The 13,899-nt window shown below is 41.3% G+C and overlaps 1 protein-coding gene across 3 annotated transcripts in view; it reads right to left on the bottom strand.

The window, feature by feature from the left end:
• The window catches only part of pdlim2 (PDZ and LIM domain 2 (mystique)), a 33,911-nt gene extending 21,307 nt beyond the window's left edge, over positions 1-12,604 (bottom strand). The window contains exons 1-3 of one of the 3 annotated variants that reach the window (XM_040155914.1): positions 12,175-12,604; positions 5,092-5,220; positions 2,997-3,148 (exon numbers count right to left, since the gene is read on the bottom strand). In XM_040155914.1, the coding sequence (XP_040011848.1) occupies positions 2,997-3,148; positions 5,092-5,184 (245 nt within the window). In that variant the 5' untranslated portion in view covers positions 5,185-5,220; positions 12,175-12,604. The remainder of the gene's footprint in view (positions 1-2,996; positions 3,149-5,091; positions 5,221-12,174) is intronic. The other 2 variants (XM_040155913.1, XM_040155912.1) reach the window with 2 other exon arrangements.
• Between the last annotated feature and the right edge of the window lie 1,295 nt (positions 12,605-13,899).

Consider the following 13,899-nt stretch of genomic DNA (forward strand, 5'->3'; position numbering starts at 1 on the left):
TTTGCTTTAATTAAATAGAAAAGGCATTCTGTAAGTAATTCCATCACTGAATTTGGAGGGGAAAATATGGGCAGTATAACTGCCAATGCAAACACACAGTGCCCCTCTGACTGCAGGGCCAGAGGCTGACTGGCTCTTGGCTGAGCCTGGGGTAATGGAGGCACACAGGAAGGCCTGGATGCCTGTGGTAAATCACCCAGAAACACACCTCTAGTGGCCTGGGCTCCACATACTGTGTGCAGGAGACAGATGGCAAGAAGACAGAAACTGATACAGTAGCCCTAAGACTTTTCTTCCCGTAGGAGAGATATTAATGTGACAGGCCTGAAAAAGTCATTGCTTTGAGTCAGGAACTGCACAGCTGAAAAATGCTCTGCTTGTATTCTAAACTTTCACTTTCTATCATTGACATAAGAACACCAGCAGGTCATGGTGTTTAGACATGGAGACATATTTTAGAGCAGTGATCAGATGTCTGTGTCTAGTCTACACCCAATGACTTGTGGTTACAGGTTTACAGAAGAATTTCTGGTCAAAACGTTAACTGTGACTTTATACCACAGAGATGTGAAACTGACATAAATCAGCACTTGAAACCCTTAGCTGATATTAGCTGTTCACAGCTGTCATGGAGGGAACCTGGACTTCTCACGCTCCCCTGCCTGAGGCAGATTCTTCAAATGTGTGCACTGTAAGAATACCTCTCCATTCTGAGAACAAAAATATTAAAAGACTTAATACTGACCAGAGTTCAGAGGATTCAAATCCTCAAGAAGCAAAGTGTACATATTTTGTGTCAAGTTGTGACTCGTATTTAGGATGGGGCAAGCCACTGCTTTATAGGACTGGGTATTGTTTGAAAATTTCTGATACTAGTGCTGGTATGATACCTAAATTGCTCAACTGCTCCTTTTTATTTTCAATACTTTACTTTTAGAAATATAATTTCCTACAAATTCCTATATTCATTTAACAAAATAAGCCAAAGTTCTCAGCTGCTCACTGTACAAACACACAAACTCCACCTAAATAAAAGTGGCAAAAACTTTGTTTAAAAAAATAAATTAATAAAATAAAATAAAATAAAATAAAAAATAAAAAATAAAAATAATCATCATCATCATCATCAAAAGAGTAAGTAACCAAAACTACAAATCTGACCAGAAATTTTCAGAAGATTACAGTATTTTGGTACTCTGTGCTATGACCCATTTTGATCTGTACCAACAAAGTTTTTTGTTTTTTTTTGGTTTCTTTTTTTTTGTTTTGCCGTTTCCTTATCCAAATCCAGGATAGAAGGTGTTGTATGTTGTAGAAATATTAAAGCCCTCTGAGGCACATTTGTGATTTTGGGCTACACTGATAAAATTTACTTTACTTGACTTGACTTGACTTGACTTTCCTATTGAGGTCTGATACCTAGCCCCGCGGCTTTACCAATCAAACATAAATCAAAGTAATGCAGTAAGGTTGATTTGGTGTTTGTCACTGTAGCAACAGCACTTTCACACCAAGTGTTCTGAATCTTTGGTGATCAAACATAATGACCTATGCTACCTTGTGGATGCACACACACAAAGTAGTTCATGCATACACATCACAGCATCTCAGTATCAAAGAGGAAACTCTTTTGGATTGTAGCAGTATAGCTTTGTGTTAAAGCTATACCCATGCGTTGTTCCGATGGCTAACTCCATTAGAGAGTGCAATAGGATCACAGAGGGACAAGACAAGACTTTGGTCAACCTCACATCACCCACAAGGCATCAATGAACAATGAAGTTCCAAAGAAGAAGCTGCAAACAAAGCCCACCTAAAAAGCTTTTAGGGTCAATGACAAGACAGCAATGGAGTGATTGGTTTGTCATAAATAATAATAATATCCTCAGTTAGCAAAGTCTGGGATGAACATGTTACTAGATGCACCAACAATAAAGTGCTCCCTCTGTATAAAGCAGACACGCCTAACAACAACATTTTTCTATTTTGAGGATGGGTTGATACCAGCTTCTCCTAGTGGGCAACACCATCTGTGTGATGACATACAGTACCAACATCACTGCTGATTTGAGGATGATCAACTGCCAACCAGATGTGGAGCTGTAAAAAGGGAGTGATCTCAACTAAGCAAAGAACAAATTAAACATTACAGATTGTGCCACCCAATACCAGACCTCTTGAGAGCTTGTTGAACTTAATTCAAATAGGTAATATGCTTGATGAGTAGCATTAAACAGGAGCCTGTGAAGTGCTTAAGAATCTTGATGCTGACAAGCACTGACAGTTAACAGAGGGATTAAAGACATGGCAGAGATACACAGTGGCATTGTCCTGGGCAGGCAAGCAGTAATGTTGTTGTTTCTGGCTTGGTGGGAGACATGAGGTCAGCAGGGAAAAATTCACTCACATGGACGTAGGACATCCAGGGAGGAAGTATGTGAAAGCGTACGTGCGTGAGAGGGTGTGTGTGTGCATGTTTGTGTGTGTGTCTGTGTGCAATGAAACTAAGAGTGTGACAGGGGGCAACAGTGACAAGAAATTAGAATTTAGGGAGGACCTTTAATCAAAATGCCAGCCAAGATCAGTCCTGGCACAAAGGAAAAGCTTTTAAGTAGCCAACTACCTGTCATCCAAACAAGGTCTTGGCAAAACTCAAAACAGGGTTTATTAAGAATGCCCAGGGAAGGGAACAGTGTGGCTCTCATTCTTGCTGGCATTTCCCCTGATTACAATCACTTGTTTTGTTTGTACAGAGCTTGTATGATAAAAACAGTAAAGAAAGATAGAAGCTGGGGGGACCGTGGTCTTGGCACAAACACTGAAAGTTAAGGACATTTAAGACATTCATATGGGGAGCTATGCTTCATAAGGTTGCATGGCACTGTATTATATTCATGTTATGTTTATAAATCCAAAATATACATATTCACAACATAAAGCTACACGTCATTTTAGCAGGAATATTTGTCTAATAGCAGATCTGCATGCCAGCGTACCTTTCCACCACTAGCTGCAGATGGGTCTTTGAGTTCTTGATCTTGTTCTGGGCCTCCACGTTCAGCATGTCAGCCGTGTTTTCCCCATTGATCTCCAAGATAACGTCGCCAGGTTGCATGTCTGCCTGTTCTGCCTTGCTGCCCCCATTGACCTGTTAAACAGAAGAATGAGCTCCAGTTAGGTCCTACTGGCCCCAGGTCCTGCTCCAAAAATGACACTTAATGGATTCTATCCATCTGTCAAGCATAGACAGTGCTGTATCTAATGGCTACATGGACAATTTGTCGGTTACTTCAACAAATGAGTAATTGAGAAAAAGTGTTGACGAGTTGCTTAACACTTAATCCAAGTGTGTCTCTCTAAAACTCACTCATAGTAAATACCAACAGATGCCACAGCATTTCACACACACACATGGAAAGAGGCAGTGCCGGTCGACAGTGGACAGATTCATGACACCCTTGGGGAGAAGTCATTAGTGTGACACTACTTGATGGTTTAACTGGGCCTGACCTTTGCAACCAGCCTCACTGCATGTCAAAGCCAATGCTATACCACTACATCAGAGTGAATTCCAGAGTAATGGGCTGAAACACAACGTCTAACCCACCAGTCTTAGCTTAGTGCCTGTGTTTCAGGCTTAAACACCCAAACACACAGGCTCACTAAAACAAAAGCCAAAATGAGGAGGTTGATGTTTCAACTGCTTAAACTTCTGAGAGAAGTATGACATTTGCCACAAACAGTGCTCGCCTTCTGATTAAAAAGGAGGGCAATAAAGCAAACAATGCAAAGCAAAATAAAGAGCCAGTCAGTTAGGATGAAATTCTCTTTCCTGCATCTCTAGAGGAAAAATGGATGCAAAGAGAATGCCAGGCAATAGGCTGTTTGTAAGTTTAGCCAAGCAAGAGGGCAGAGGTACCATGTTTGTGGGCTCACTCGAGAGGTAATTAAGCGTTGCTGTGGTGACCCTCAATAGTGCGTGCCTTTTCTGATCAGCACATGCCTGGTTTCACATAAACTAAGAGCAGTTGGGGGTTTTGAGGGTCTGTGCCTTAGAGAAACAGGGGCAAGCTATCTTTCAGGCCAACTGGAATAAAAGGGGGCATCAATGTCATCTCTGTGCCAAGCGACAACCACTTCAAATGGTTCAACCCTATGGCTGCTTAACTGTGGTGGTTTGGGGGAAAAACCATTTCTCAAACTGGGCTTTGCAAACCAATTTCAGTGATGAAGTTTCTCTCTCAGCAGGAATCCCTGTTACTTCACAGAACCTTTTTGATATTTGAAACAAGAAAACATGGCGTTGTTTACTATATAGCAGTAACAAAAATCAGACTTAAAACCCGTTATTCATGAGAAGCACAAGTTGCAAGAGGGGGCAAACAAATGCTTTTGAAGGAGCTTGAAACTCATTGGTATGCATTGGTACCCTGCAATGGTTTTACCATAATTTATCCTTAATGGTCTTAAGAACTACTAGGGAAGACTCACTGGAAAAATCCAGGCTGAGGTGATGAAATAGGACCAGGATGTGGAGTGGGCAGAACTGGGTGTCTCTGGCATTCAGAAATTGGTCTGAGCAATGTTTCCTGGTGGTGTTTACTGTGTGCTGTCTGCTTACATTTGTAATGCTCTTCTAATATCTCTCTCTCTCTCTCTCTCTCTTTTTTTTAAATTAAACAGTGACCGGGGAAAATGTGGACAATTAAAAACAACACGCACATGCTAAAATACAAATGTGCCGATGCACGTGGTAGTGCACGCACTTTAGCACACAAACCTAAAACCACACTTACACACACGAGCACTGAGACCAGGAACCCCCTCACCTCCCACCTCAACTTCCACTGTAACTGTAATCAGTGGTTTCCTTCTAATGTAATCTCCTTCCATTCTATTCTGATGGGTTCGGTAGTCAAGGAAATAGGTACGAAGCAGCCCACGGACACAAACAAAGACAAGAAAAGAGTCGTAGTGAGGAGGAAGTTGACTTTGCATGACATGCCATAACAGACTGTTTTGTCAAAAACAGAGGATATAGTTTGATAAGGTGTGACAAGGTTAAGCAACAGGGTGGCTGCTGACGAGTACCTTTGATACAGTTATGGCCTTCTTAAAGTCCCTTCCTCCAAATATTCTGAAGCCCCATGGTGAAGGGCCAATCAGGTTCACTGTCAGCGCCATTGAGTGATAAGGTCAGCACACTCACTTGTCAAAACCCTGGAGAAAAAAAAAAAAAAAAAAAAGAAAAAAAAAAAAAGGGAGAGTGAACACAAGATTAAATTCGAGTAATATGTGGGACCTAAACATGCGCATGCCTGAATGTTCCTTGGAGTCACATTTCTGCTGGCCATTGCTTAATATTAGATCAACAGTTGAAGACAACATTTGGACAAGCTGCCTTTCATCTCCAGCAACACTTTGCTTCCACTGGCATACGTCACCTTGACATGGATTGTGTAACCACATCAAATAGGAATGGGAAGAATCTGAAACTAAAAGACACATCACTAACATTGCTAAAGTTCCTGCAACGCAAAAAGAGTTAAATTAAATCCAAATGCTCTTTCAAGACAAAGAAAAAAAAACGTGAATAAAAAGTTGTGCAAGCACAGTAGACAAGGAGCTCAGCATTTCATTGTGTTTAACTGTGAACACTGAGTAATGTATATGAATACAGTATAAAGTGGTGTAGTAGGATTTACGATATGTAGTATAGTGGTCCTTTAAGTCCAGTTTATGAAAATAGGCTATATAAATAAACTTGTCTAACAGTTCTGTTGATGTGTTTTGTAAATCTGTAGTTCTTTATTGGATATTTTATATTTGTATGGTGAAGGTTTTGCACAGAAATTTACAGATTCTGCCTTCCACAAAGTCAATTGTGAATTTCTAAATTTAATATTGTAAATCTAGTGTTTAAAAATCAAATCATTGGAGATGCTAATGTATAGTGAAACTATGTGAGAAGTTCAGAATGGCAGTAAGGCAGTATTAAGTAAGAACAAATCATATTTTAATCACCACCTACGGGGTTAGTTGTCACTAATTTTTTCCCCCATATGGGACAAGTAACATAATATTTTAACAATATTCTGGGGTTGACAATCAGCATTTATTATCATGCTGTATGGGAGGTGCCTCAAAATTTTGTGAAGTCTAGCTAATTATTTTTATCCATCACAAATCTATACAGCTACATGACAGGATAGTTGAGTAGCAGATCCCTTAGATGTAGATCTTATCTACTACTGTGAAGGGAACTTTACAATATTACAAAATTATAATTGGTGATGACAGTGAGATGTATGCTACTGTCTGTCGTATACAGATTTTCTCCAGAAGCCTGTGAGACCTTTGACATGAGCTCATCTGAGTAGAACTACAAAAATGAAGATCCATGTGAATAAATGCTGTTTGCTGAAAGGGTGTTTTCCCTGTTGATCCAGTTCCCTGTTGCTTGACTTTTACTGCTTTTTCATAAAGTAACCACATCTTTTGATGTTGTTTTGGGACATTCCGATGTCCAATTCACTTAGGGTCAAAATTCTTCTCGATTTATCAGTGTGTACGCTCTGGACATGAACAGCACAACAAGATGATAGTGTCCCTATCAGCAAGGTACTAAAGGGTAATCAGATGGGTTACAAAATGTGACGATGTTGGCAATAGTTAATGCCTTTGATACATTTTCAACAAACCTTTAACTGTTTTGGAAGGGGTGTCTCAAGCACTTTTACACCACTGTCATTGAACATCTAGATCCAAATAGTCAACTAAACTAACTGTTACGTAATTACCATTTACACTATCTTATAAAATATTAGTGGGCCAAAACCAGAGCAGAAAACACTTTAAAAAACAGTGACATTTTAAAAAAAATGTTTTAATCATCATCATAATTAATAATTAATAATAATAATAATAAAATAATAACAACAACAACAACAACCACCACCATACACACTTTAGTTCAGAGAAAAGCACAATCACGTAAGTATAAATAAGTCGAGCAGATCCGTATGTGGCGTCTTTAGCTGCACCTGTCAGCTAATCATGGGTTAATGTCTAAAAGGTTCCCAACACAAAATTTAATATACTTAAAAGTTCAGGTTGCTCCAAAGCATTGTAAACACTGTAATATACACTGTGGCCAACCATGAGTAATGTAAACGACGATCTTACTCAATGTCTCTATAAATGAATTAACAAAAGCCTGTCAATGATTACAAATATTGCGTAATACAGATAGCAAAGTTCCTGACAATATGATGAACAAGCATGACAAACTTCTGGCATTCACAGGCCCGTGGACAGTGGATGTGGGACATCAGCCACACTACTCCCCTAAATCCCTCCAACCACTGGCCCATCCCATCGTCTGTACATTCCATAAGTGTTTTGGACAAGCAGTGCAGACCTAGTTACTCATTAACAGTCTGGGCCAATTAGCAGGGTTACTGGGGTCACCACCATTAAGGTCTTTTAACTGCTGTGGCCTCGGGAAATAAGTGTAGCTGTGATACTCACAGGGAGCAGGGGCCCCAAAGTTTCCCAGCCTCTGGGGGTGGTCAATTAGTTCCATGAGCCTTGGCAGCTTCTCCTATAGAGTACCATTATCAACAAGTACCCTGCTAATTCTCTGTATAAACGTCCACTGTTTGCATCATAAAAAACGCTAGTGGTGGATCATGTCAAAGTGAAAGGATGGTGAAAGTATGCAGCAGAGCTAACAAACAGAGGAGAAGAAAAACATCACAGTGTTGGTGAGGATAAGTGACACACTCATGGGCTGTGCTTAATTGGCCACTGATGAGGTTTCAGGACTGCACTGACTGCTGCTCCCATCAAACAAACTGCTGAACACAGTTTGATGAAACCTCTCTATCACACAAAAGTACTGCTGTGCAACTGCCAATACACATAAAAGGTGAATTCTGTTCTGGTGACATCTCGCCACTTTTGCTGGCATGCCAATTTGGCAGCACAATTCAACACACCCGACACAATGAGAAGAATTCTAGTCATGAAGTCATTTCTGTGGCTGGCAGTTCAGCATCAGCCGCACAGCAGAGGAGGAGAATGGAAACTGGTACTGTAACTGCAGTGAAATACTCTCACTTCCAACTGACAGGTTCATGACTTACCTGCATACCGACAAAAAAATGTGGTGTCAAGTCTGACAAATTGCCAAGAGGCAGCATCCAAACTCCTAGACAGGTTTATCAATTGGCTCATAAACTCAGTTACCAGTTTATCAGGTACACGTAGCTGAAACTAATGTAGTCTAATATAACAGTACTGCAATAAATCCTACATCCCACATTTAGTTTTGGTTAAAAGGGGTGTGGGTTCAACTTTGTAGTAATTTTGGAGGCTTTAGAAGGCTGTGCTGTTGAAGTGTATTATGAGCGCTGTTTCTACTATTATGTAGCACTGAGACAATTAGTCAATTAAATATTAACTGAATAGCTAATCAATGCTTCATGGTAAACAGAATTGTTTTAGGTAAAACCTTACTCATTGAATGATATGTACTGGCACAAATTATGAGAAATGACAAAAAATATTTGGATACACATGGTTCAAAGACCGCTATTGTGCCTTTAAAGCACCATTTGAGGTGGCAGGATTAATGAGATATTCAAAATGTAATCAAAACCATACTCAGCTCAGACATCACTTGGCTACACTGTATTTCACTTTCAACAGTGACTTTCTTGCAGTTTAAGCAGTTTAAGCCTGTCACATGTACACTGTATGTTAAAGGCCTTTTGCCTCTTGTCACATCTATGAGAGATTGACCCTACAGGCAAAAAGATATAGTGGAGGTGAGGGGGGGCTTCGTAATATGGATTCACTGAAGACTCACTGCTTCAACATGCAGAGAGCCTCAAGGGTTTCATTTACAAAGGATTTTTAATTATATGGTTTGTACTCATGGTAAAATATTTTTTAATGGGCAATACTGTGCAAAAATCACCATTATATAGATTTTCTACAATTTTCTGATATTGCTGATGGTAATAGTACTTTTTGACATATTGAAAAAAGTTAAAACACATAATTTATTAAAATAATAGATATTGTATAGCAGACTGCAAACAGTAACGTAGCGCAACTCCCAAATGGTAAGGGGTAGTAACCTTGAGTGCCATTAGGCTGAGGTTCATAGACACACAATAACTGATGTTAGCATGTTTACTGTAATGTGTAGTTTGGGCTAAATTAGTGAACCCTGCTAGCACAAGTATGAAACTGTGTGTGTAATTTACGGGAGTGTAGCAAAAATGATGACTCACCTTTGATGACTCATTAACTTTAATCTGAATGTCCCCACAACAATTATGTCAACCAGTAGTCCTGTTGACGGTTATTTTTATTACTTTATACTGCAAAGTGAAAAAAAAAAATTTTTGATGCAAGGAACATTAAAGAACCATTCGAGTCATTGTATTTGAAAAATAAAATAATTCCTGGGAATTATCACCACATTTGATCCAAGGAAAGAAACATTCTCAAAAACAAGCTGTTATCGTATGTTCTGTCGTGGAAATCATTTAAACAGAATGGCATTAGGCTTAGTAAATAGTTAGCTGTCTGAACCTCAGTATAATGAAATGTCTGGCAGTCAAACCTGGCCATCTACATCAACTCTTCACCTCTTCCCTTAATCACCAGAGTGCTTAACTGAGATGGTTTTATTTCTGCTTGAAAACTCTGGGCCAAAATCCACTGGATCAAAATGAACAAACACTGGCTCTCCAACTTGCTAATACTGAAAGAATGGCTGATGAACATACACAATACAATACACACAATACATTCAACTGAAAGCTCTGGCTGAACTTTGATGCGAAGGAACACTCAGATTAACCACTGTGGCTGCAGGGGAATATTCCTGGTATGAATCACTTGTCAAAGCTCTCGCTGGTGGCCATACGCCAGTGTGAACATTTCACGGTGTGCATCAGTGATGCAGTCTGATGTTGACTCTGCCCTGCATGTCACGCAGTATACTAATTGGTCGGGACCTACCTGGACACACACACCCACTGAATAAAAGGAGAAGAATGCAACAGCAAGCCTCTCCCTGGACTGGGCAGAGTGAAACAACATTCTGTGCATTCTCCAAATCACACCCATTTGGTCAGATATAACTGCAGTCACTAGGGAGATGAGAAAATATCAAACAATAAACAATGATGTAAAAAGGGGTGTTGGTTGATAGCAGCTTTACTAACCATACAGAAACCTATCGCTAATAGCTCATGCATCATCAAAATAATCATAGACTGAGCCATACCTGTAATTTTTTTAGGTGACTCACTTTTCAGTGGAGAAAAAAAAAAAAAAAAAAAAAAAAACTTTCAAGGGTGCATGTAGGGTTACATGCTGTAAAATCATCCTAAAAATCTTAAACAATCTCATCTACTACAGTGCAAAAAGACAATTTTCATAATTATCCCTCATCTCTTTCTGAAAACCACTTACCACTTTGCTGCAGCCCTTCTATAGTGGAGTGGATTGTGTCCACTGTGAAGTATGGTGGTAACAAGACAAGGACACTGTGGTACTGGCTCCACTTATCTCCCTCTGCATCATCATCATCATCATCATCTGGAGATCATGTTACTGCCGCTCACACTGAACAGACTCCACACTCTTCTGCTCAGCAATCAGTTCACCGCATCCTCTGCATGCGCCATTAGGCACTCCTCACCAAACGCACACACCAAGCACCACTTTGTTCTTTAGACGCACCCTCTCAAAATATACTGCTGCTACGATGCATGTCATTCAGAAACTTGTTTGATGTTTGAGGAGAAACAACTTTATTTGGTAAAGTTGGGGACACTTTCTGTATCTCACAGGCTGTTTCTAAAAAGTTCGATGTAATGTTAAGGAAATAACAGTCAAAACCATTCTGAAAAACCTCTGCCTCAGCTAAAACTGAAAACCACATTTCTGAGAGATGGGAGCCAAAAAAAAAAAACTTCATTATTCACTCAACAGATTTAGCTCACTTCCTGCATAACTGTGCACATGTTCATCACAGAGATAAGCTGCCTGTTACAGGCCCTGAACTAAACAGAAAAGCAACACATTCTGCAAAACTCAACACAAAACCTCAAGGCAATTATGAAAACAAAAATTTTTCTAAGTTAGAAGGTAAACAGCTGGCCATTTCCCTATTTTCTCAAAAAGCCACTGCTTTGCTCTCCCCTAAATTACAGTGGTCTGTTTTTTTGGTTCCTGGATGGCTCGGTCCTGTCTGAGTAACACCATAGTGTTCTCTCTGAAAAAAAAAAATGCAAAGCCATCAGGAAACCAAAACAATTTAAAATGAGACGAGGGTAGGTAGAGCACACACATGAAAAGCAGTCCAGCACGATCACAATGGAGAAGTTACACAAACAGCAGGCGGGGGGGGGGGTCGGGAACATGAGGTTTCAGTGGGACTGTTCGGGATTACACACGAGAGACACCTCAAGTAGTTACCCACCTGCTGAGCTCACGAACCAGGCCTATTTATTTCTTAAACACCTGATTCCGTGAACTGGACGGACAGCCATGTCTAGGTATTTTTAAAAAGAAAGGACTACGGTGCTGGAGAGCTGGCTTGAAGGTGACCTGAAATGGACCTGCTAATTCATTGTCATCACCCTCAACAGGCCACTTTAGGCGGAGGAGAGGAAAAGATAACACCTTCACCCGCTGCGCAACGCGTTTCCCGAGGTTGCACCTGGTCCGGGCCCATCCACAAATCACGCCGACTGCTTAAGGTGCAAAAATGATCCCCCCCCCCCGGCTTTCCTGAATACAGATGCATATACAGGGTGGAGGGTCGACGGTAGGTGCTGGGAAAACCTTCATTCTGTGTGGGCTGACGTGTTTCTGGTTAGAGTGACTTTCAATTTCCATCTTAGACCACGCATCATTAGACAAAACAGGTCACACTGCACACTTTAACCGCGCACATACTCGGCGTCAATCATAGTTTAGCGAAGCTTCACCGCCTTCTCTGCGGTTCCCACACTTCCCATCGGCGGATATGGGTCTCCGGGGTTTACACTTACAACTCATCACACTACTCGCCATCAAAACAACAACAAACAGATGTTACGAGCAGTCCGACGTTCACACACCTTTAACAACACTAAGTTCACTTACCCAGGTGAGTGCAGTGCGATTTAGAAAGGGGCCTTTCTCCACCTGTTAAGTCTTTGCGCGGTCCTCGACAAGACGCTGACGGCGCACACGCCCCGGAGACGGCAGGTTCCCAGTCCACCTCAGCCGGAGACAACGACCGCCTCCAAAATGCGGACGAAGCGAAGCGGGGAGCAGCTTCGGGGGATTTCTCCGTGAAAAGCGGGAGCGCTGAAGCGGTGACGAGGCGCTCGGTGTCTCTCGTCTCTCGCCTCCGTTGCTTCAGATACCACAGTGACACGCCTCGACACCACCTGTGGCTGCGCGCGCAGTGGTGTCACCGGGGGCGAGCTCGCGACGCCATGTGCTGTTTCCAAAATAAAGGCTCTGACCCGGGCAACAAACCGGTAGGGGAGGGTGCCGCGGTGATAATTGAGCCATTTGCCCGCAGGTCATACCGCGGCTGCCCTCGGTGCCAGCGCGCCACCTGCTGACGGCGCGGAGCAGAGCAGCGCGTGAGCATCCTGCCCGCGAGGGAATTGCAGTTCTGTTGGCTTTCTCGTGGTGACACGGCTGCGACCGGGTCGCTGATGAGATGGCTGGATTTGATGACTGGTTGGTGTCAAATAATTGTACAGTCGCATTCAAAGGTTTGGGCACCCTTACACATTCTATTGATTTTGTAAGCGAAAAAAGGAGTAAATACAACCCCTCCAGCAAGCAAACATTAAAAATAGCCCCTTCTTCAAATGTCAATGCAGTTACTTTTTATTTCATTAACTTAAAAGTTACACGCAAAAAAAAATTAAATATTCCACAGTAATTGTGGAATGTACAAAAGTTTGGTCACCCATCTACTTGTAAAACACTAAGAAATTCATTAATCCTTTAGGCCTTAACTGAATTGTTAGGACTTGTAAGGCAGGTCAAGAACTGATCCCATTTCCAGAGCTGATAAATTTTCGGACTCTTCCAACCTTGTGGTAACACTCAACAACCATGGGCTCCTCTAAGCAACTGACTGAGGATCTGAAAATGAAGCTAACCGATGCCTACCGAGCAGGGAAGGCTACAAAAAAGTATTCAAAGTGCTTCCAACGTTAAACCTCCACTGCCCGAAATGTCATTAAGAAATGACAGTTAATGGGAACTGTGGAAAATCAAGAGAAGATATGTAAGACCAATAAAACTTGCAGATAAAACTGCACATCTGCTGGGCAGAAAGGCAAAACAAAAATCCCTTATGACTGCAGAGGTGCTGTAGAAAGGTTTAGCTGGCACAGGAGCAGTAATGCACCTTTCCACTGTGCAGCGTTGATGCACAAACAGGATCTACATGGAAGAGTCATCTGAAGGAAATCTTACCTGCGATCTCATCACGAAAGTCAGCGCCTGAAGTCTGCAGAGCAACGTCTGGATAAGCCAGAATTGTTTTGGAAACAAGTGCTGCAGACAGATGAAGTTAAAATTGAGCTCTATGAGCACAATCAGATCCATCGGAGTGTTTGGAGAAAAAAGGAGCAGCATTTGACAAAAAGAACACCTTGCCAACTGTTAAGCATCAGGGTGGAAATATTATTATTTGAGGTTCTGTGGCACCCAGTGGCACAGGAAACATTGAACAGATAGAGGGAAGAATGGATTTCACAAAATATCAGCAAATTCTGGATGCAAATGTCATACAGTCAGTCAAGAAAGTGAAACTGAAAATAGGCTGGTTTCTACAAATTTTATTTATTGTATTTTGTT

Source organism: Xiphias gladius, chromosome 19, assembly GCF_016859285.1.
Source record: "Xiphias gladius isolate SHS-SW01 ecotype Sanya breed wild chromosome 19, ASM1685928v1, whole genome shotgun sequence".
Taxonomy (NCBI): Eukaryota; Metazoa; Chordata; class Actinopteri; order Istiophoriformes; family Xiphiidae; genus Xiphias; species Xiphias gladius.